This window comes from Panthera onca, chromosome D1, assembly GCF_046562875.1.
Source record: "Panthera onca isolate mPanOnc1 chromosome D1, mPanOnc1 haplotype 2, whole genome shotgun sequence".
NCBI lineage: Eukaryota > Metazoa > Chordata > Mammalia > Carnivora > Felidae > Panthera > Panthera onca.
The window spans coordinates 11,328,703-11,352,346 of record NC_138348.1 but is presented as its reverse complement, the minus strand read 5'-3'; the positions used below and the strand labels follow the sequence as shown (position 1 = coordinate 11,352,346).

General features: G+C 46.8%; 1 protein-coding gene, 1 long non-coding RNA gene and 6 other non-coding genes across 8 annotated transcripts; 5 read left to right on the top strand and 3 right to left on the bottom strand.

Moving 5' to 3' along the window:
* The first annotated feature begins 8,954 nt into the window (after positions 1 to 8,954).
* LOC132662566 (olfactory receptor 4D9-like) lies at positions 8,955 to 9,890 on the top strand. Its single transcript, XM_078434075.2, has one exon. The coding sequence runs from the start codon at positions 8,955 to 8,957 to the stop codon at positions 9,888 to 9,890; it is 936 nt and encodes a 311-aa protein (XP_078290201.1).
* A 5,663-nt stretch (positions 9,891 to 15,553) lies between these two features.
* Positions 15,554 to 17,645, top strand: LOC144612969 (uncharacterized). Its single transcript, XR_013550228.2, has 2 exons — positions 15,554 to 16,553; positions 17,525 to 17,645. It is a non-coding gene; the product is annotated as an uncharacterized LOC144612969 (long non-coding RNA).
* Positions 15,891 to 15,963, bottom strand: TRNAV-UAC (transfer RNA valine (anticodon UAC)). The gene has a single exon. It is a non-coding gene; the product is annotated as a tRNA-Val (tRNA).
* On the top strand, positions 16,246 to 16,331 carry TRNAR-UCU (transfer RNA arginine (anticodon UCU)). Its single transcript is given in 2 exon segments — positions 16,246 to 16,282; positions 16,296 to 16,331. It is a non-coding gene; the product is annotated as a tRNA-Arg (tRNA).
* TRNAL-UAA (transfer RNA leucine (anticodon UAA)) lies at positions 16,685 to 16,767 on the top strand. The gene has a single exon. It is a non-coding gene; the product is annotated as a tRNA-Leu (tRNA).
* Positions 17,646 to 19,887: 2,242 nt separating the features above from the next.
* TRNAK-UUU (transfer RNA lysine (anticodon UUU)) lies at positions 19,888 to 19,960 on the top strand. The gene has a single exon. It is a non-coding gene; the product is annotated as a tRNA-Lys (tRNA).
* A 945-nt stretch (positions 19,961 to 20,905) lies between these two features.
* On the bottom strand, positions 20,906 to 20,978 carry TRNAF-GAA (transfer RNA phenylalanine (anticodon GAA)). The gene has a single exon. It is a non-coding gene; the product is annotated as a tRNA-Phe (tRNA).
* A 2,204-nt stretch (positions 20,979 to 23,182) lies between these two features.
* Positions 23,183 to 23,255, bottom strand: TRNAK-UUU (transfer RNA lysine (anticodon UUU)). Its single transcript has one exon. It is a non-coding gene; the product is annotated as a tRNA-Lys (tRNA).
* Positions 23,256 to 23,644: the final 389 nt, after the last annotated feature.

Genomic DNA, 23,644 nt, shown 5'->3' with positions numbered 1-23,644 from the left:
AAACATTAAAAATTTATAAATTTACTTCTCTTTCAACATGACATCAAATAATTATTTGTATTTATATTTTTCTCCAGGTAGAGACATTTCCTTAGTTAACTATTACATATAAACTGACTCTAGCTTATCTTACACAGGTTACATATGCTTGGTCCTATCACCTATGATTTTTTTTCTATATAAAGAAGCTTGATTTTACATTTACACTGTATTTTTCATAAGCAAATCAACATATCTATATGCACAAATCGGCTGGTTTAAGAGTGATCCTGCCATTCTAGACTTCTTTGAGAAATTCAAACTCTTTCAAGTCTGAAAGAGAATGTTGTCAATATAGCTCTTACTCAATAAAGAAGACTGTTAGTTCAGTGCTGTGTTAGTAATCTATTACTATTACATTGTATTACCCCAAAACTTAGTGGCTTAAAACAACACAGTTTTTGGGGTGCCTGTGTGGCTCAGTCAGTTAAGTGTCTGCCTCTTGGTTTCGGCTCAGGTCATGATCTTGCAATTTGTGGGTTTGAGTCCTGTGTTGGGTTTTGCACTGGCAGCATGGAGTCTACTTGGGATTCTCTCTTTCTTTCTCTCTCTCTCTCTCTCTCTTTCTTAAAATAAATAAATAAAAACATTTTTTTTAAAGGAAGCAGATTTTTAAAAACTCAAAAAGCACAGTTTATGTGTGTTGGGAACCAGGCATGCTTTAGCTAAATCTTCTGCTTCCGGATCTCTCACAAAGCAACAGTCAAATGTCAGCTGGGAGTTGTCTCATCTCAAGGTTCGACTGGGGAAAAATCTGCTTCCAAGCTCACTGACATGACTGTTGGCCCGAACAGTGAGCTACAGGACTAAGGGCTTCAGTTCTTTATTGAATGTTGGCTGGAGACGATCTTCCAGCCTCTCTCCAACATGGCAGCTTACTTCATCAGACTGAACAATCAAGGCAAAAGAGTGTGCAGCAAGATAGAAGTTGGCCTTTTACAGCTTAATCTTACAAGTGACATCCTATCACTTTGGCTGTACCTCTGTTCACCAGAAGCAAATCACTAAATTCACTCCACACATAAGAGGAGGGGATTGCACAAGAGCACGAACATCAGGTCCAGAACCAACAAAGTTCTAGAAGAAAATTATGAAAAATTATTGCAAATTATGAAAGAAACCTGAAATTAATTTATTCAGAAAAGGTTACAAAAGACAAAAAAAAAAAGGGTCGTGGGGAATGTCGGAGATGATTCAGAGGTACTGAGCCCTTATTGACAAGCAGAATGATAGAATGATAGTATCAGTCACAGCTAGAGAAGTATTTAGTTATTAATAACAATGATCAGATCAATTGTATTAATAACATTGATCAGAAGCGCCTGGGTGGCTCAGTCGGTTAAGCGTCTGACTTCGGCTCAAGTCATGATCTCACAGTTCGTGAGTTTGAGCCCTGCGCTGGGCTCTGTGCTGACAGCTCAGAGCCTGGATCCTGCTTTAGCTTCTGTGTCTCCCTCTCTCTCTCTGTCTTTACTCACACTCTGTCTCTCTCTCTCTCTCTCTCAAAAATAAACATTTTTAAAAATTTAATAAAAAAATAACAATGATCAGATCAAATGATTAGACCAGATCAACTTTTTAAAAAGATTTCATTTTTAAGTAATCTCTGCACCCAACATGGGGCTTGAACTCACAACCCCAAGATCAAGAGTCACATGCTCCACCGACTGAACCAGTCAGACACCCCTGCTATATACATTTCAAATGTCTATACATATGCAATATCTATGATATGCAATATCCAAGCGAGACCATCCATCTATGGTCTATGGTGAGAGACAAGGTTTCAAAAATGATATTAAGGAATGAGATGGGAAGCAACATGCAACTGTCTGCTTTTAGGACTTCCGGAATCATAGGGCCTGGAACATGGTGGATGCTCAGTAAACATTTTGCCATTAGATATTCGACGGATGAACAGTAGGAACACGTCTTTCATCTGCTCCTACCCCCACTTCTCCAGGGAGAAGATGCATTGCCCAATCTTTATGATGCTTCTGATTACACGTATCAATAGGACATCAAGCAAAGCATCTGGCTAGGAAGAAAAAAGCTTGGAATGGGCTGAAATACAGCCTACTGGGGGTTCTGTTCATTTTCCCTGAGGTTCTACCACTTACGGAAGCAGACTCCTGCCTCTTAAGGAGGCAGGCTCCCCCCTATGAGCCCCCCTTCAGGCAAAGGTATGTGGGCTCTAAGCCCAAGGTTATTTTTAATCCAAATGAATACATTTGATTAAGGATAATTATTCTTTCTTCCTAAAAGAAGTGATTGAATTTATGAAAATTATGGGAAAAGGTTTACTTAAAGAAGATCTTTATTCAATATCAGATCATCTTACCTTCTTTAAGTTCAAACATACACACATCCCCTTTGTTTTTCCTTATGTCTTATTTGCCAACTGATCTTAGTTCATACACCATAGACCTCCACGTGACCTCACGAAGGAGCTTTACATGTAAGCTTTACATGTAAGTACATGTAAAATGTGGCCTCTACATAGTTTGATCTGAGGAATCTGAATCTGAGTGTATTAGTTTACTATCACTACTGTAAACTAATTGCCACAAACTAAGTGGCTTCGAACCACATACATTAATTATCTCACAGTTCTGTAGGTTAGAAGTTTGACAAAGGTCTCACTGGGTTGAAAGCAAGGCATCTACACACATCTTCCAGTACATGACTTCTTAATAACACTCAAGGGAGCTTCATCCCAAAAGGAGAGTCTAGCTGTTCGAGTTAGCAGTCACATCCAAAACTATTCCCTGCGGTGAAATATCGGGTCCGGGCCTGGGAGACTGGTGCTCATGTCAGAGGCACCACAGAGCAGTGTGGTGGGACTGTGGGAGGACCGTGCAGAGGTGATTCTTGGAGCTGCCGTCTGCCTCTGACAGTAGGAAAGAAGACATTGACCCAACCAACACTCAGATTCACGTCTGCCCTACGGGAGAATATTCTTTGATGGTTAGCGTCTCCTAAGGTCAGTATGTGCAACCAAATGGCAGGCTCTGCTTCTCAGGTAAGGGATTCAAGTTTGGGACCTTTAATGAGGTCACTTTGTTATGAGGGCACTTTAGTGGGTGCTCACACGTCCGACTGTGTGTCTGTGTGTGTGTGCCCACAGCCAATTTTGAAATGTTATGGTGAATCACAAAAGGGGTTTGAACATTAACGATGCTCCTGTACGTTATATTATGTAGATTAAAGCTAGAAACTGTAGTGAAGCCAAGAAGAGGAATTCGTCCTTCAAGATGAGGAAGGTGGCTTGAATAGCCTACAAGGATATCAGCTGGTAAAGGGATGAGTGGTGTCTCTCAGGCGGGGGATTCTGTGAAAATCAATAAGCCCAGTTTATTTCTTTTTATGTTTATTTATTTTTGAGAGAAAGCATGAGCAGAGAAGGGGCGGGGGGGTGGGGGACAGAGGATCTCAAGCAGTCTCTGCTCTGACAACAGTGAACCGGATGTGGGGCTCGAACTCATGAACTGTGAGACCATGACCTGAGCCGAAGTCAGACACTCAACTCAATGAGTCACCCAGGTACCCCAATAAACCTGTTTTATGAAGACGGGTCGACCTGGGCATGCTTCTGAAGAAGCACTTGGGATCTTGAGTTTGTTCTTGCCAAAAACAAAAACAAAAGCAAATTTATAAACGAAGCTTGTCTGTTTTCTTTCCTCTTTTTTTGTTCCAAACAGACCCATACATTCTCCACCTTTTCGTTTCCTAGTTGCACATACATTTTGTGCACAGCAGAGCACCATTTTTGGCATTTCTTGGTGATTTTGGTGACTTGGTCACATCCAGGACTAATTTCTGCACAGAACCTCACACATCTGGGTTTCAAAGCCCATTCTCTCAACCACTACGATAAGCCGCCCCCAGAAATCCTTGATGTCAACAGTTTGACTTGACGTCACCAGTCGGCTTACAGTTAAATATCAAGAAATAACTGAAGTTTGTGGTTAATGGAGATTTAACCATTCGTAGGCAGTGGGCAGAACGGCCCTTGACTAGTCATGAGGTAGTTGAGGCAATAGGATTTAAAACAATTCAGGGGCACCTGGGTGGCTCAGTCAGTTAAGCATCCGACTTTGACTCAGGTCATGATCTCACAGCTTGTGAGTTTGAGCCTGGCGTTGGGCTCTGTGCTGACAGCTCGGAGCCTGGGGCCTGCTTCAGATTTTGTGTCTCCCTTTCTCTCTGGCCCTCTCCTGTTCACACCCTGTTTCCCTCTCCTTCAAAAATAAATACACATTTTAAAAAAATTTTTAATAAATAAATATAAATAAATAAAACAATTCATCATTAAAGCTCCAAAGGCCTAGAAATCAATGGGTCCATTTAATATTGTACTGTGCTGTGCAGATGTCGCCTACTTTCTTTTTTTCTTTTAAGTTTATTCATTTATTTTGAGAGAGGGAGAGAGAGAGAACAAGCAGGGGAACGGCAGAGAGGGAGGGAAAGAGGGAAAGAATCCCAAGCAGGCTCCGCACTGTCAGCACAGAGCCCGATGTGGGACTCAAACTCACAAACCGTGAGATGGTGACCTGAGCCGAATCAAGAGTCTGGTGTTTTACTGACTGAGCCCCCCCACCCCCTCACCAGGCATCCCTGGCCTACTTTCAGAAGGACTGACGGCAGCAAATGTTCCCCTTTCACTGATGAAAAGACTGAGCCTCCCGGAGTTTGCTGCCTTTAGAGATTCCCCCATCGCTGTGAACCCACCGAAGCTCCTGTCCCCCAAGCTGGTGTCTTCCCTCCGCACCATATTACTTCCACCACAGCTCAAAATAAAAACAAAGCAAAATCCTCTGTGTGTTCCCTAAAACACTACGTGTGTTCTGAGTTTATTTTTTTTTTAATCTTTTTTAAAAAAACTATTACTCTGGGGGTGCCTGGGTGGCTCAGTCAGCTAAGCGTCCAACTTCAGCTCAGGTCATGATCTCTGGGTCCGTGAGTTTGAGCCCCGCGTCAGGCTCTGTGCTGACCGCTTAGAGCCTGCAGCCTGCTTTGGATTCTGGGTCTCCCTCTCTCTGTCACTCCCCTGCTCATGCTCTGTCTCTCTCTGTCTCAAAAATAAATAAAAACATTTAAAAAAAATTTTTTTTTAAATATTACTCTGGGGGCGCCTGGGTGGCTCGGTCTGTTAAATGCCAGACTTCGGCTCAGGTCATGATCTCACAGTTCCTCGGTAGGAGCCCCACGTCAGGCTCTGTGCTGACAGCTGGGAGCCTGGAGCCTGGAGCCTGTTTCAGAATCTGTGTCTTCCTTTCTCTGCCCCTCCTCTGCTCGTGCTCTGTCTCTCTCTCTCAAAAATAAATAAACATTAAAAAAAATTTTTTTTAATGAGAAAATGTCTGGCCCTTTTAAAAACTAAAAATGTTTGAAGACAGTGACATTCCCTGAGAATTATTGATGGGTCAGTAGATCATTGGCAGAAAGCCTAGAAAGTTAGTGTGGCTTGTGCTCCAAGGGAAAGAGAACGGGAGGAAAGTGAGCGAAGGAGAAGTTCTGTTCTGATGAGAAATTGCAAGAGACAGTTCGGTGAGATCAGAGGACGCTGTAGTTCACGACAGGCCCCTGCTGGCTTCGGTGTGGACAGAATATGGAAGGAAGGAATACAAAGCAGCATCAGAGCCGAGCCCTGCCAGACATTAGAGTAGTGGTAAGGACCATATTAAGTATTGGCCGTGGGGGAAGTGAGTCCCATCCTGAGCTGCACAGAGGTGACTGGGAGGGCATTCTGGACGGTGAATGAGGGAGAAGCAAGCGTCAGAGAAGGGACAGATGGCAAGAAGCGGGTCCATGTCCCTGAGACTAGGCCTCTGCTCTGTCTGCCGGCGGGCAGTTACGGAAGTCAGCATTCTGACCTCGCACAGAGACAGGGAGACAGAGGCCCATCCTTCCTGATGATTACAACCAAAGGAACAGCTCTCTGGTCCTTGTAGAAAAACTACGTTGCAAGAAATACATGTTCACCATTGCAAGCCCTTTTTACTAAATGCTCTGAGAAAGGGAGGTCAGGGGTCTCTCTCACACAGAAAATTTTCCTGGCACTGATGAGCTTTTTCGGGGAGGCGTTTTAGTTCTTAGAGTAGCTTAGGTTTACAGGAAAATTAAACAGAAGGTACAGAGAGCCCCACACTCCTTCTCCTCCCCTGCCCCGCCCCAGCTTCCCCACTATCAATATCTTGCATGGGTGTGCGCTGTGTTTGTTAACAAGGGAGGAACCAGGATTGATACATTTATTAACTAAAGTCCTTAGTTTGCGTTAGGGCTCATTCTTAGTGTTGTACATTCTCTGGATCTGACAAATGTGTGATGCCATGTTGAAAGAGCAGACCTAGGCTGGCCGACTAGTGACTATGTCCCCGACATGGCCGCAGAAAGAAGTTCCGGCCCAAACCTCAGACCACGCATCCCCCCCCCTTGAGTAACTTATGTTTTCTAAGAAAGCAGGCTACCAATTGATGCATTCTTCCGAAGTCTGAGGTGGGAGGAAGGGGAGTGTGAGAGGCGTGGAAAGTGTGAGTAGAAGAGGGAGGGCTTCTCTCAGGTAGGGGCCAGAGGCAGGAGCCCTCAACCCTGTCCAGGCTTAGAATGACCTGGGAGCATTTTAATAACTGACCCCTCCCCAAACCAATTAGTCTCTGGGGATGGTGTTTGGTGGTAGGTATTTATCTAGCACAGCAAGGCTGACAGCCAATGGTTAATAGGTGACCAGTGAGAAACGTTCTGTATACACTGAGGCCAAACATGTTAAACAACCTCAGACACAGTAGTTCTTAAACTTCAGGTGCATCAGAATCTCCTGGAAGACTTGTTCAAACACAGATTGCTGAGCCCCACCCCCAGAGTTTCTGATTCAGTGGGTCTGTGACCACCAGGCCCAACATTTGCATTTTTAACAAGTTCCAGGTCACACTGATAATTGCTGATCTGGGACCACACTTTGGCAGCCAATCGGCTGAGGCCACGACCCTTCCCCAGCCACTCGGCTAAGGCCGCGATCCCTATAAAACCTTTGTGCTTTTGAAACTCCCTCTCTCTCCGGTATCTCACCGCCGCGTCGGTGCAGGTAGGGGATTGAGCTCGAGCTAGCTCGAATAAAGGCTCTTTGCTTTTGCATTGGACCCGGCTCCCTGGTGGTCTTTGGGGATCACAAATTCTGGGCAAAACAATGTATCCATGATTAAAAATAAAAATCCCTAAAAGTCCCCTGTGCCTCACCTATTCATCCCTCCCCACCTGCACACCCCAGTCCTTGGCAACCGTTAACTTTTCTACTACAGTTTTGCCTTTTCCAGAATGTCATATAGTTGGAATCATACAGTATATATATTTTCAGATTATCTTCCTTTGCTTAGGAATTGTGCATGTAAGCTTCCTCCTTGTTTTCTCGTGCCTCAGTAGCTCATTTCTTTTTATAACTAAATAATATTCCATTGTGTGGAATGTATCTGCTTTTTAAATGCTATATTTGAGGGGCACCCAGGTGGCTCCGTTGGTTGAATATCTGACTTCAGCTCAGGTCATGATCTCCTGATTCATGAGTTCGAACCCTGCATCAGACTTGCTGCTGTCAGCACAGAGCCCACTTTGGATCCTCTGTCCCCCCATTCTCTGCCCCTCTCCTGCTCACTCTCTCTCTTTCTCTCAAAAAAAAAAAAAAATTAAAAAAAAAAATAAACAAATAAATAAATAACATTTAATAAAAATACTATAGTTGATCTTCATTGCAATTATTTCAAAACACCATCTTTTATAGGAGAAGTGTACCAGCATCTCCCAAATAATGTTGCGAGAAGACTGGCCCAATAAAATGTTAACTGGTGCAGCATGAGGGGACATGTGGTCTGTGGGAACTCAGGTTAAAGAATTAAACAAGTCCACTCGAACTTCACGACCCTATGACCCAAGCGTGATTCTGCCCACTTGTACTGATGATACACAGAAGCTCAGAGTCACCTACTAATTGAGCCACCTACCCAGTTAAGACAGAGTCTGTATTCAAATCCAGATCTACTGGTTCTAAAATCCGTGCTTTTTTGCACAAAACCGAAGCCTCTACAAATAGTGAGGTGAGACGAAGTGCCATCCAAATGTAGGTGTTAAGAAGGGGGGGAGCCCGAGAAAAGACAGCCATTTGTGCAGTGGCCTCAGTGAGAAAGCCTTTGCCAAGAGCGTTATGAGGAGCAGGGGCTGTGGCTAGCACTTGCCAAGTCCCATGTGGACCAAAGAGAACAAGCCACCAAAAGGAAGAAAAACTGAAAACAAAAGCAGCTTGTGCTCAGATTGTACGAGCTGCTGCAAACCTCTTTATCCTCAGGGGAGAAGGCAAACTGGAAATGGTTTTTCTTGCCTTAGTGCTGATCATCAAGCATCGTGACAATTTGCACAGACTATGCCAAGCAGATCATCTACTGTGGAAGATGGTGAGACAAGACGCTCTAAGCTTCCAGTACCGTCTCAGGCCCTGTTTTATACTTTTCCCCGGCATGTTTCCCACGTCCTAACAATGAGATACATGAGTTCTCACTGAAAAACAAAATGAGTCCTCTTTGCTTCTCAGGCCATCTAGGGACTTTTCAAGAGGGGTACAGGATATGTAAAATTATGCAACCATAAAAAAAGGTCAAAAGAATTTAATAGCATGCTGATTTTGGTGCTTTGATTAATCACATCCATTGGAAACTCACTTTTTCATTTACTCTGAAGGAACTCTAAACACACCATCTACTGGGGATATCTTCCTGAATTGTAGGCATCCCTGCCCACAAGGAAAATAACTGCAAAAATAACCCTTGAGACACTCCAGTCCTACAACTCACATTCCTTTTGTTTTTAACAATACACCTCGTATTTTCCATTTTCTCCCTAGGTAGTTGAAGACGAAGAAACATAACACAATGGAGCAGGGAAATTACACCAGGGTGAAAGAATTTATTTTTCAAGGACTGACCCAGTCCCGAGAGTTAAGCTTGGCCTTATTTCTTATGTTATTTCTGGTGTACACATCAACTCTTCTGGGAAACCTCCTCATCATGGTCACTGTGACCTGCGAGTCCCGCCTTCACACGCCCATGTACTTCCTGCTCCGCAATCTCTCCGTCTTGGACATCTGCTTCTCCTCCATCACCGCTCCCAAGGTCCTCGTAGACCTCCTGTCAAGGACGAAGACCATCTCCTTCAATGGTTGCATCACGCAGATCTTCTTCTTCCACCTCCTCGGGGGGGCAGACATTTTTTCTCTCTCTGTCATGGCCTTCGATCGCTACATGGCCATCTCCAAGCCCCTGCACTACGTGACCATCATGAGCAGGGGGCGATGCACTGCCCTCATCGTGGCCTCCTGGGTGGGGGGCTTTGTCCACTCCATCGTGCAGATTTCCCTGTTGCTGCCCCTCCCCTTCTGTGGACCCAGTGTTGTTGATGGCTTCTACTGTGACGTCCCCCAGGTCCTCAAACTCGCCTGCACCAGCACCTTTGCTCTTGAGGTCTTAATGATTTCCAACAATGGCTTAATCTCTACACTATGGTTTGTCTTCCTCCTTGTGTCCTACACAGTCATCTTGACAATGCTGAGGTCTCACGCCGGGGAGGGAAGAAAGAAAGCCATCTCCACCTGCACTGCCCACATCACTGTGGTGACCCTGCACTTTGTGCCCTGCATCTACGTCTACGCCCGGCCCTTCACTGCCCTTCCCATGGACAGAGCTGTCTCCATCACCTTCACGGTCATCATCCCGGTCCTGAACCCCATGATCTACACCCTCAGGAACCAGGAGATGAAGTCAGCCATGAAGAGACTGAGGAAAAGACTTGGACCTTCAGAAAAAGAATAGATGGCTACGAAGTCCAGATTGAAAGTCAGAACTGAAAAGTATTCTCTCACAACACAGTAGCAGACCCCAATCAATAAGACCATCTTGAGGCCAAAGTTTCCCCTGTGTCTTATAACAGCATCCTCTAATAAGGGTGTCCTGAAATGGCCTTCTCTGAAACGTTTTTTCTTGGTGAAATTGTCAACGACTTAGAGTCTTCAATCCACAAATTGGCCTCTCTTCAAGAAACTCCAAAGCTTGCATCACCCAAACACCTCATTTTACAGGTGAGGAAATGAGGTCTGAGAGAGAGTGACTTCTCAGTTGTGGAGCTCTGGCTGTTGTTGCCCAACCAGTAATTAGCAAAATGATCTCCAGGGACCAGGAGTCAAGGCCAGAAAGCCCAGCCATCCCTCCCTTTGTGGAAATCATCTTCCATTGCCAACCTTGGAGGACCCTTCTGGAGAGACAGAATTCCAAGCAGGCTCCCTACTGTCAGTGCGGCACCCGATGCGGGGCTTGATCCCAGGAACTGTGAGATCATGACCTGAGCCAAAACCAAGAGGCAAATGCTTAACCGACTGAGCCCCCCAGGTGTCCCCCCAGGTCAGTGTTTTTCAAACTGCAGAAACTCTAAGGGGTGTGAGTCGTTAATAGGTCTGCGCGTGCACTTTTTTAAAATTAAATTGAATAGTTTAGGGTAGAATAAAAGGCACAGAATTCTTCAAATAATAATAATAATAAAGCATCATTTCCTGAAACCTTTATTTCAGGCTATTTCATTCCTGAAATCTTTATTTCACTCTACTTGAGTATAGTGGTCTTGATGTAAATAAAACGTATTTCTTAGCACGTGTTCCAGTGAAAAGAGCTTGAAAACCACTGGGCACATATGAAGCCCCCCAGACCATCAGGTCCAGTTACCAAACCCTCAGACCCATTAATATGGAACAGCGTGCCTGTGCTCTGCTCTGCTCCCTTCACTACCCCGGTCCAGTGTCAGCACTCAGGGGACAGGTGACAGCCACTTAAAAGGAGCCACATTCTAAATCCTGAAGGTCAGTGGGGCTGTCTGAATAACCCGGGAGATGCCAGCAGGCTGAAAGTCCAAGAAAATAGGGGACAGTGGGGCTCCCAAAGGACTGAGGGCCTTCAAGTTTTCATCTAGCATTTACGTCTTGCACAACGTCATGGCACTGAAAAATCACATCATAAAACCACGTGCCTTTGAGAAAGAACTGAGGCCAAAGGCAACGTGCACCTTTGCTAAAGACATGAACATTTGCACCAAACCATTTTATTTATTTATTTATTTATTTTAAGAAAGAGAGGGGCAGAGAGAGAAGGAGACAGAGAATCTCGAGCAGGTTCCACGCTATCAGCACAGAACCCACCTCGGGGCTCCGTCTCACGAACCATGAGACCATGACCTGAGCCGAAATCGAGAGTCGGACGCTTAAAGGACTGAACCCCCCACAGGCGCCCCTCCCATGTGGCTTCTTTCACTTAGCAAAACGCTTTTGAAATGTATCCACGTTGTTGCGTACATCGGAAGTTCATTCCATTTTCTCGCTAAGGGCTTTTCAGTGGCATGGCTGTGCCACCATTTGCTTACCTATTCGCCGGTCAAGTCTATTCGGTTTGGTTCCAGTGTGGGGATTATGACTAAAGCTGCTATGAACATTTACACATCCAACTTTGTATAAATGGGTGCTTTCATGGCCCTTGGGTAAATACCTACGAGTAAGATTGCTGGTAAAATGGTAAGTGTGGGGGCGCTGGGGGGCTCGGTAGGGGAGGGCCTTCTCGTCTTCAGCACCACCTGCTGAACAATCTCATGGCACTGAAAGTTAGAACGTGACCTTATTTGGAGACAGGAGTTTTATAGACGTAATTGCACTACAGCGAGGCCATTAGGATGGGCCCTAGTCCCGTATTACTGATGCTCTTATGAAAAGGGGAAGCAGACAGAGGACAGACCATATGAAAAAACAAAGGAAGAAGACTGAGCCCCTACAAGGCAAGAAGAGAGGTCAGTAAATGCAGAGCTCACGCTCTGAGCACTTAGCATTTTCTGAAAATACCCTGGTGGGGGGTTGGGGGGGGCACCTGGGTGGCCCAGCTGGGGACTTCAGCATGAGACTTCAGCTCAGGACAGGATCTCTCAGTTCGTGAGTTTGAGCCCCACATCGGGCTCTCTACTGTCAGCTCAGAGCCTGGAGCCTGCTTCGGATTCTGTCTCCCCCTCTCTCTGCCCCTTCCCTGCTTGTTCTCTGTCTCTCTCGAAAATAAATAAACATTTAAAAAAAATTAAAAAATTAAAATGTCCCTATGGGAAAACCATACTGTTCTACCTAAACTTACCAGACTTATCTGCCAAATCATAATGATGATGATGATGATGATGATGGTAGATGACATTTGCTAAGTGTTTACCCCATGCATTTCATTTGAAATACTTATGTACAGGGGCATCTGGGGGGCTCAGTCGGTTGAGCCACTGACTCTTGATTTCAGCTCAGGTCATGATCCCACTAACCCTGAGCTGGGCTCTGCACTGAGTGTGGAGCCTGCTTGGGATTTTCTCTCTCTCTCTCTCTCTCTCTCTCTCTCTCTGTCTCCCTTTGCCTCTCTCTCTGTCTCTAAAAATAATAAATAAATAAATAAATAAATAAATAAATAAATAAATAAAATGTTTCACATACAGTAGTTTACTCAATCTTCTTGAGAATCTCACCTGAGCTTTATCTGCATTTTACAGAGGAGGAAACTATGACAGAGCAGTTAAGCAACTAAGCCAGTGTCACACAGCACAGACAGGTTATGTACTGTGCCACGGTCACACAACCAGGAGCGACAGAACCAGGAACTGAAGCCACAGTTTGGCTCTGGAGTCTACAGGTTGAGCTTCTACAGTCTGCGCTACGCCACCCAAAGCTATGCCCTTTGTGAGAAGGGAAGGAGCCCAGCCGACGCAACACAGAAAAGCGGAAGGAAGGTGGCTTGATGAGCCCAATGAGTACCAGAAGGGAAGCTGACATCAGCAGAACTCCTGGAAAGTTCTAAGGACGGGATGTTAAGGAACTTGAAGCTAGAGACAGGCAGAACCAGTCTGATTTTTGAAAACTATGTGATTTTTACCAAGTTGACTGATTTACACACCCCAATCCTCCAGAGTGATTTATAAAATCCCTCTATAGGGGTCTAATGTCCCTGTCTCATGGTTTATCCAGTGTCTTATTCTGTTCAGGCTACTGTAACAAATATATCACAGACTGGGTGGCTTAGAAGCAGCAGACATTCATCTCACAGTTCTGGAGGCTGGGAAGACCAAGGTCAAAGAACTAGCAGATTTGGTGTCTGGTGAGAATGCCACACCCTCGTTCATAGATCACTGCCTTCTTGCCATCCTGCATGGCAGAGGGGGTGAGGGAACTTTCTGGCATCTCTCTTAAAAGGGCACTAATCCCACATAAGGTTTTATACTCAGGACCTTCCAAAGCCCCCCAGCCCCCGCCCCCCCCCCCAAGCCTTCACCCTGAGGATTAGCTTTCAACATATGAGCTTTGGGGCATCACAAACATTCAAACCACAGCACTAGTTATAGAGATTTCAAAAGGACCAACGATATAACAGATAAATATTAAGGAAATAATAATCTGGAGAAAATATAGCATCACTTTTGGAATATACTCTCAGAATGGGGAAGCACTTTCCAGGCTAGAAATTTTAAAGCCCCCCCCCCAAAATAAATAAAAAAGAGGATAATGAATTTGACTACATTAGCCGTTTTAAATGGCTACATAGCACAAAATAGCAAAAATAAAATTAAGAGGCAAACAGCAAGTCTGGGAAATACATTTGCAAAACATATCTAAATCTATAGTTATGAAAAGCACCAAAAGATCAATAGGAAAACGTTAACAATAGAAAACTGTACAAAAGGATTGAACAGATTGCAGGATGGAAGGAAGGGAGGAAGGGAAAAAGGAAGATAGGGAGGAAAGAGAATGGGTTTTTAAGCATATGAAAAAATATTCAACCTTACTCTGATAAAAGACATGTAAATTGAGACATTTTCCCCTTTCAAAAGGCAGAGAGACCCAAAAGCCCGTTAATACTTTTTATTTAAGAGAGACTGAGATGAAGCAAAGCACGCTCACGTTGGTGGGAATATAATATTGTCCAAGCTCTTTGGAGGTGAAAGCATTCATAGAAATATAACATACATATGCCTGGCAATTCCTTTTCTAAAACAAAAAGGCACTACTCTGCCTGCCTCGGTTGGTACCCTGTTCTGTCCCTGGCCAGTGTGACCCTGGGCAATCACCCTCTCTATGCTTCTTCTTCGTCTCCCAAATGGGTTAGATCATAACACAATCATCCTGAGTATCCCCTGAGTCAACTGAGTCTCCCGCCTAACCACGTAGGAAACGTCTAGTCAAGATTTTGCTATTATTACTCTTTTTTTTTTTTTCAACGTTTTTTATTTATTTTTTTTGGGACAGAGAGAGACAGAGCATGAACGGGGGAGGGGCAGAGAGAGAGGGAGACACAGAATCGGAAACAGGCTCCAGGCTCCGAGCCATCAGCCCAGAGCCTGACGCGGGGCTCGAACTCACACACCGCGAGATCGTGACCTGGCTGAAGTCGGATGCTTAACCGACTGCGCCACCCAGGCGCCCCTTATTACTCTTTATGTTGATCTACCCCAAAACCAATCAACAAGGAAATCCACCACAGCATGGTAAGATGGACCACAGGTTAATTGTTCATCAAATACCACAGACTAAACAATTATGGTACATCCAAACGCTGGAAGTCAAAGATCGAGCAGACTTAAGAACGACATAGTAAGATTTCCAGAATAGTGTTGGGTTGAGGGGAGCAGTACCAATCGTATGCTATCTTTTGGACAAAAATCCAAAGTGGCTAATAAAGGAAATGCACGTCTACACTGGAGAGAGCAAAGAATAGCTCGGAAGGGTCACAAAAGAAACTCCCAGCAGTTGAAAGGCAGGAGGTGTCCAAGAGAAAGCTGGACACGAGTTAAAGGGAACAGCACAGATTCTAATCAGTAATATACTATGGCAAGAGGGAAAAATGTCCAGTGTCAACTGCACTCACCTTCGATTTGTACATGAGGGGACAGGGAGGCGAGTGATGGCAGCTCAGTAGACCCAGGGGAGCGAAAATTACAAAAATCTGGAAGCAGGTGGAGTTGGTCCCTGAAAACCTCATGTGGGTTTGCTAACTGGTTCTTAACTCTAAGGAAGTTAGGCTCCTACCTTCCCACAGAGGCTGAAACACAGGGGCCCTGTGTCAGGCATTGGCTGGAACCAACAGTAAATTGTTTGGCCAGTCTTCTCAGCACTGTAAGTGGACCTAGGGTCACCTTAGAGATGCCGCTAGAAACTCAGCGTTGTTGTTTGTTCAGGTCCTCCTAGGCCGGGGTTGACAGGCCTCGCTGACAGGAGGGCTCAGAGGAGCTGGGCTAGAGTTCGGTCAAGGAGACAAGCTTTGTGAGAGGGGCACATCACTGTAAGGCACGTGGAGCTCTTTGAAATCTTTAACATGTGCATGTAATTTTTCAAAAAGATTTTTAATTTCAATAAACAATGAGGTCAGTGGAGTTGGTGTTGATCAACAAAAGGAGGTGGCCCTCCGGGTATCCCCCCACGGAGCGGTGGCCGCCACCTTTAAAGATGGCGGAGGAGCAGGTGGGCCCAGGACTCCTGCCCAGCCACCGGGAGGCAGGACTGCGGTCGGGAAGGCGCGGGCGCCGAGGTGCGCTGCGCCCGGAGCCCGGCCCGGCGGCCTGCACCTCCCCAGAGGCGCCACCCGGGGGCAGCCGCGGCGGCCGATCTGCGCAGGCGCCCAGCGGACCGGAGCCCGCGCGGCCTGGCGCAACGCCAAGTCCCGGCGGAACCGCGGCGTCTCTCGCTTCCCGGAGTAAAGCTCAAGATCTGGCTGACAAAACAAAACCTGAAAACATCGCTAAAAGGAATGATCACAGCCTCATGGTTCCACTGGGGCTCGAACCCAGGACCTTCTGCGCGTAAAGCAGATGTGCTAACCGCTACACTATGGAACCGCGCGCTGCAGAAGCTCTCCAGGGTGAAATAAGTGCACATAAAGACCTTTCTCTTTCCAGTGTGGGAGGAGACTGAGAGTTGATGCCCAGCGATCGCTTACGGAGAGGAACTATCAGAAGGATCTCGGGCCGCCAAGCGCAGCTCCCACCCACGCTTCTCCTCGGCTGCAGGGGCTCCGCCACTTCTCCGAGAAGGAAGGCGCGGCCGGACCCGCGGCGGGTGTCCCGGGGCAGACGTTGCTCCTGCCTTGATGTAAGCAGCGCGGAAGGGTCCAGCTGCCTGGCTCTGTGGCGCAATGGATAGCGCATTGGACTTCTAGACAGATGGAGGCATTCAAAGGTTGTGGGTTCGAGTCCCACCAGAGTCGCTTTTGTTTTGGTAAGGGAAGTGAAGAAAAAAACCCACCTTAACACCTTTAAAATTCCCCATGTCACTCGCGTACTATGAAAAGGAAGGAAACTCATTCCAACTCCCTGTGGTGTCTTCTCGTGTGAAGTTGTTGGGAGACCTGTCACCCGAGTCTTCCCAGTCGCCTTCAGGGGGCCCCAGGGTTTCCGGTGACTGGAGGCGGAGAAATTGGCACGACCTGGTAAGTTTCGGAGATTTTTTTTCGCCCCCACATTGTCCTTTTACATCTCAATCCAAATTTTTAATTGTTTGGATACCTCCATAACTCCATATTGTTCAAGTTCACTAGAAGTAACCACAAGTTTGTAGCGTACCAGAATGGCCGAGTGGTTAAGGCGTTGGACTTAAGATCCAATGGATTTATATCCTCGTGGGTTCGAACCCCACTTCTGGTAACAGCTCTTCTGCTTTTCCAAACACGAACTCACTCTTCGAGTTTCCCCAGGGCTTTCAAGATGGTAAACAGTAAGGACCCTCTGTGTGTTTTCAATCTTACTAGGCTGAGAGACTATGATGGAACCAGAGTAACCAAGACGGCCGGAATGGTTACATGGCAATGACCTCTTATTCTGAGGGTTAGTATTTTTGCCAGACACGGAAAGTGTAGCAGCAAATTCAGAATTGATGGTTTGGAAAACTGAAAGAAAGGGTCTGTGTAAAACTGTACTACGTTGGGATGGGGGGAGTAAAAACGTTCACCCTTTGAAATTAGTCGACAGTTATTTCTTAAGATCCTTCTGTATGCCAAGTGCTGTTCTAAACGCCGGGGTTATGGGAATGCAAAAAATTTTGGAAAAGGAAAAGTAAAAAAGAAAGGTAACAAAAAGACAAGGTCCTCACCAACAAGATCCCTGTCCAGCGGCACTTGCATCACAGAGTGACAGAGGAAAGAGATGGTTTATAAACAAGCAAATAAACAGAATTTCAGATGGAAATAAGCGCTGTCAAGTAAATAAAACAGGGAGGCCCAATAGAGTGGCATAGAACTTTCTCAGGGCAGAGTTACTCCATTTGTGGAAATCATTCACCTTGACAGGAAGGTTCTCCCCCTCTCTCTACCAATCAAAAACTCCCAAGAACTCCCAAAATCTGCTCTCCAAATCTTCACTAAAACCTTCCCGTGACCCATGACCCTCATTCATTCCACAACAGGTTTTGAGAGCTTGATCTGTGCCAGCCACTGACCAGGCACCGGGGACACACAGGGACTGTCTGCCTCCCAGCAGAAACATTGGAGGAGGGAAGACTGACCCAATTAGACAGGTGTTGAAGGTAGGTTGTGGTGAGTGCAGCAGGAGTGACAGTCTCAGAGGCCCCCAGCACGAGTAACCCGATCTGGAGAGGATCAAGCAGGGATCTCTGGACAAGTCCTCATCCCTGTCTTTAAAGTTCAGAGGGAACTTCCCAAACCAACGGAACTTGGAAAGTGGGGAGAGGATGGCATTTCAAGACTAGGGGGTTGGGGAGGACGGAAGGGAGTGGAAAAAAGCATTGCAGCTGTTAAATGACATGTAAACAGCTCCGGCATCAGTGAACCCTCTCTATGCTGAGTAGTCAGGTTTCACACTGTTAACGCTTGAGGACATACAGTTTGAGACTTTGGTTCTCAGTATTTGGTACCTGTCGATCTAGTCTTGTCTCAGGAGAGCAGGAAGCAGATCTTCCCGCTCTGTCGCACTCAGCACTGTACTGAGCAGGCCCTGTGAACAGAGCCCTGTTGTAAGAAGCTGAGGTTAGGCCAAAGGCTCACTAAGCCCCCCAAGACTGACTTCCTAGCACAGGCAGCTCCTCTCCGGGGGGAAGGGGGGGGCGGAAGCTGGTTTTGGTTTTCTTGGTAGAATCTAGACTTGTCATCTGATTCTTAGGGATCCACATCCTCATTTGTGAATAGTACCTTATCCATTTGTGGTTTTTCAATAGAGTGATTCCCCTCCCAAACCATGAGACGTGGAGGGACTCCCGCTCATCCTCTCCTCCCCCCACCACCCCCCCCCACCACCCCGCCCATGCTGGGAAGAAAATTTGTGCTTTTACCCTTTCTCTGCTGGGATCTGTAGAAAACACAGGATCAGGGATGCCTGGATTTGAAAGGCTCCCTGTGTGATCCCAGAAGGATGGAATAATTTAGCAGATTACATTTTTTTCATTTATTTTATTATGAAAAGAATGCATTTTTTTACTCCAGTAACACAGATGTACCCAAAGGAAATGGTGAGAGCCTCCTCTTACAAAATGTAGCCATTTTTATTGAACTGTCTTCTATCCTTAAACATCTCATGTATAGGTAAACCCCAAATATACAAAATGTGTGATTAAAGAATGTATATTCATATACAGATCCTTTATTTTTTTCCCCACAAATATTATCCCATACATATTGTATAGCACCTTGTGTTTTTGTTTAACATAACATGGATATCTTTCCATAACAGGTTACCTTAAACATTGCTCCTACTTCCTGATACATTTCATTCCTGATACGTTCCGGATCATACACATTTCCTAAAAGAATGCAAGCCTCAACGTTCCCCAACGTAAGGGAGTGTCTCTGAAGCACAAGCAGGGCTAAAATGGTTGTGAGGTTCTCCATCATAGGATTCCCTTCCCTTCCTTTCAAGGGATCTTGTCCAATACCTCAAGAAATCATATGGCAACAAGGGAGCAGGATGAATGAAAAAATTAGTTGAGTGCGAGACACAGCTGCCAGGATCATAGGACTTCCTCAACATATAAAATCCCACCTGGCCAAAACCTTTCAGCGAAAGCTCTGGGAAAATGTTCAGATTCCCTGGGCGACTTCCTGTTCGCTGTTCCCTCTGCTCAGAATTCTCTTTCCAAGACTACAGGGGCCCAGTTACCATTCACAGCTCAGTTCAGGCTTCTCTATCCCCCTGGAAGACTTGGCTGCCCCTTACTTCTGGTGTCGGCCGGGCGCCTAAGAAAGCCAGTTTCCCACCATCAAAGCGCTTGACTGCGTCTGTTAGTGTATCTTTCTGCTGCACTGAGGACCAGGACTGGGTCTTGGCAGCCTAAATTTGCTTAGTGCTGGAGAGCAGCATGCACTCGATGAACGTCTGTCGAGTAGATTATCAGACACCTAATCAATTATTCATAATGCGCCACCCACATGACGCTCTGGGGCTCTCCAAAGACCAACACTGGAATTAAAATCCCGCTGCTCAACCAGAAGAACGCCCAGAGTTCCTAAATCTGGAGACTTCTTTAGGGGATGTTCCCTTTAGGATGCTAGTACTTAGTTGGCGGGGGGGGGGGGGGGGGGGGGGGAGGGGAGCTGCCCGGGGGCGGGGCAGGTGAGGCAGATTTTTTCTTTTAAGTCTATCTCTGATGGGAGAGAAAACGATTCCATTCAGCCCAACACCCACTGGATCTTGATTTTGTAGTTTCACCTTCAGGAAATCAGTAAAAGGACTGAGGATATTAATTCAGTGAGAAAAGAGTGCAGCCACATGGCCTATTTCACTGCGGATAAGGTTAGGAGAGGCCCTCCCTTCCGAGCCCGGATAGCTCAGTCGGTAGAGCATCAGACTTTTAATCTGAGGGTCCAGGGTTCAAGTCCCTGTTCGGGCGAAGGTTATTTTAAATTCCAGAAACAAATTTGAGATTGTTAATACGACACTTAGAGAACAGGTGAGGGATCATGCAAAGCCCACTGGGCTCCCTTCCGTGCTGGGCGGGAGGGGCACCACCCCGCGGGCCAGACTGGCCGCGGACTTCGCGCATGTGCACAGTGCCTGATTACGAGCCTTCCACGCTCAGGCTTGTCTCTTCCAACTTTGGAGTGTTTTGGTGTCTTTGGCTGCTTTTTTCCTTGAAACTTCTGTGTATTACTTTTATATACAAAAATCTATAGACCCACAACCAATAAACTGCACCCCCGTCATTCCCGACAGCAATGCTCCTGACAGTAATTGCGCAGCGTTTGGCCGAGAGCACTTGTTGGCGCCCCGTTTCTTAAAGGCGCGGTGAGAAAGCTGAGGTTCCAAAGATTCTTTCGGATAGAGACACGTGCTTCTGAGTCACATTTCCGGCTGGGAACCATCCTTTACCAGATTTCTGACGCGCCCACGAGGGTCCCTGGCTTTTGGGTCTGGCTTTGCAAAGGTTTTTGAAGGCACGTCTGTCGCCCAGGAGAAAAACTTGCGAGCCTGGCGCGCTGACCACACTGGGAACTGCGAACAAACACTACGGAGCCTAGTGTGCGGTAGTGCGGGGCATTCCACGGCTCGGAGCTTCCCGACTAGGACTAACCCCCCGAACCTTCCCTTTCCTGTACCACCGTAGCCTCCGCCAAGCGCGCGCGCTGAGACCGCACGGCCGCTGCGCAAGCGCGAGGGTGAGCACGCGCGCAAGAGACCCGCTTCCCCGCAACAGACACACAACCGCTGCGCACGCGCAAGGGTTGGCTCGAGCTTTGAGACCAGCACCGGTGCTGCGCAGGCGCGCGCGGGGGCCCTGGGCGGGGCTCTACAGAAATGAAAGCACCCGAGTCCCGTTGGGAGTCGGCAAAAACCCTGCCGAAACCCGGGATCGAACCAGGGACCTTTAGATCTTCAGTCTAACGCTCTCCCAACTGAGCTATTTCGGCGGAGGCAGGAGCCCTCGCTACCCTGTTAAAGAAATTTAACAGAAAGAAACAAAAAAGAACTTTCTCTTATTTCCTCCGCCTTTCCAGTTCCTAATTACGTTCTGAGGTTTGGAGAACAGTGAAAATTCATCCCTGTCATATGAGGAGGATTTCGCGTTCTTCCTAATGCTTTCTCTACCTCTCCCCAGAGCCCTAAAAAGAGTAAACGGCCACTTACTAACAAGTGCCTACTGTGTTCCCAGCCCATGACTTACGTGGTCTTATTCGATCCCCACCCGCCTCATCCCTGCCGTAAGGTTGATTTCTAAATGAAATAACTGATTCGCCTCAAATCATCCAGAATTGAACCAGAGCTGTCCAGCTCCAAAGCCCAAGAGGTCTTGGTCAAAACAGATGTTAGGGTTTGGGGTTTTTTTGTTTGGTTGGTTTTGGTGTTTTTTTTTTTTTTTTTTTTTTTTTTTTCTTTTTTCTCACTTTCCCCCCCTATGGGGAAAGGCAGAGGGAGTGAACTTGAATTGAGGAGGGAGGTAAGAACTAGGAGTCCTCAATGCTCTCCACCCCTGTCCTCTCCTTGCCTCAGCCTGCTCTATTCTTGTTCAGTCAGGAAATAATTGGAGCAAAGACACTTCACTTTTCAAGGTTGCCAAAAGTGCACTTGATCACTTTCCAAGGGACTCCCTCAGAGAGAAGAGGATAAATTCGAGTGTCTGCCACAGCTCCTCGCCTTCTTTCTCTCCCTGGGATGCCAGGTTGGCCCCATGATTCAATTTCTTCAAGAAAATAGCCTGACTGGCCCAACCAAACCACTCCGGTCTTGCTGTCCCTTCAGCACCTATCAACCAACACAAATCACATGAACATGTGCTTATGATCTTGGGCATATTGGGAGTATGTTTCCTTGAAATGGTTCCTTAACGTGTTTCCATATGTATCCGTTTTTCCTCCCTAGATTGGAAACTCTTGGAAAGAAAAATAATGATGGTAACAGCTACAATATTGAATGCTTACCTTGGGGCAAAACTCTACCAAGCACTGTGCATGCCTTGTTACTCATTTAATCACACGTTCATAAGTTAGATGCTATTGCTCTGATTCCCTTTCTTCTGATGAAGCTGCGCTTTGGAGACGGAGCTAATTGTGGGTGTGTGTAGGCACAGCATAAGGCGCTCCAGCGTGAAGGGTGAAGGCCCTCCCTCCCTCTTGAGTGCTACCTCCATCCGGGTCCTGCTCCACTAATCAGGACTCCCTGGGGAGCACAGTCCATCAGCTGGGGGGGTGGGGGGGGGGCAGCTGACTCAATCAACCTACACTCCCATCCTGCTAAGGAGATCAAGATGGACTTTCTTCCGTTGCCTGGCAGAGACAAGAAAGGCTCAATCTCTAGTGAAGCAAGGACGTACCTTCCCCTCCACCTACCAGGGAAATTAGTTTTAGTCTTTCTCTTTTGTCCACAACCCAACTTCCTCAATACTTCTCAGGAGCCGAAGGTTTCCCTTGTTAGACTGTAGTCAGTGCGAGCTCTTTTTGTCTTTGTGACACCAGGACTTGTCCCACCCCAGCCCCTTGAAGGCACTCTTTCCAACACGCACGTTCTTCCTCCCACGGCAATGCTGCCATCTCCGCCTCACTTTCTCCCCTATGTTCAGGGTCACACTTGGGGTTGGGGAGGAGAGAGAAGACTTCATTTAGAGAGAAGACTGCTCTATTTGGTGTTTCGGTTTCTAAATGGCCTTCTCTTCCTTTTCAGCGTGCAGAAATATTCTCTAGAAGAGTAGTAAAGTGGCGTGTAGGTGCAGGAACCGTGCAGTAATCCCGGACACCTAGCGGGAGGGAACTCCAGAGAGAGGGTCAGCGGGGACCGCCCGCAGGACAGCGAAGCAGGACGGTGACCGGGGGAGCCCAACGGACGTCCTGAAGCATTCGTTCCCCCTTCCTGTGAATACCGCGGTAATTGGGACCTCTGCGGCCCCGCCGGTGGTTGCAGAATAAAGCGGTGTATTTAATTCCCTCGAACAATGCACTGCAAGCCTCCCAGGAGCCTTTGCACAAGGGTTTGCAATGTGTGTCCTCGCTGGGACGCGGCTTTTCCTCGCAGCCTACAAGCTCCAGGATTTTACTCCCTTCTCGGAAAGCACCCGGATAACGAAAGCTGATCCTGAACGCTTGTTCTTGTTTTTAAATTATTAGGAAAAAGTTTTGCGTCGCGCCCGAACAGGGACTTGAACCCTGGACCCTCAGATTAAAAGTCTGATGCTCTACCGACTGAGCTATCCGGGCTCACGGGAAGTGCCTCCCTTCGGTGCATGAAGACTCTGTTGTCGTTTGCGCTGCGAGCTAACAGCACCGCCCAGAACGAGCTCCCGGATTCGTCCTTTGTGTGTGACTAATCCAATTCCGGCCCACGGACCCCGCGGGGACGGGAGGTAAAAAGGAGAGCGTGCGGGGACGGTGTCAGGTCGTTCTTTGGCAGCTGAATGCAGGTTTCTTAAATATAACAAAATAAAACGCGCCCCCTTTTATTTAGAGACTCCTTGGCAAACATGAATCTTCAGTTCTGCAAAAACCTGAAGAGGGAGGGGAAGCCATTGCTTCACTGCACACACACACACACACACACACACACACACACACCCGGCCCACGCCTGTCTTTGCCCTAAAAGCAAAGA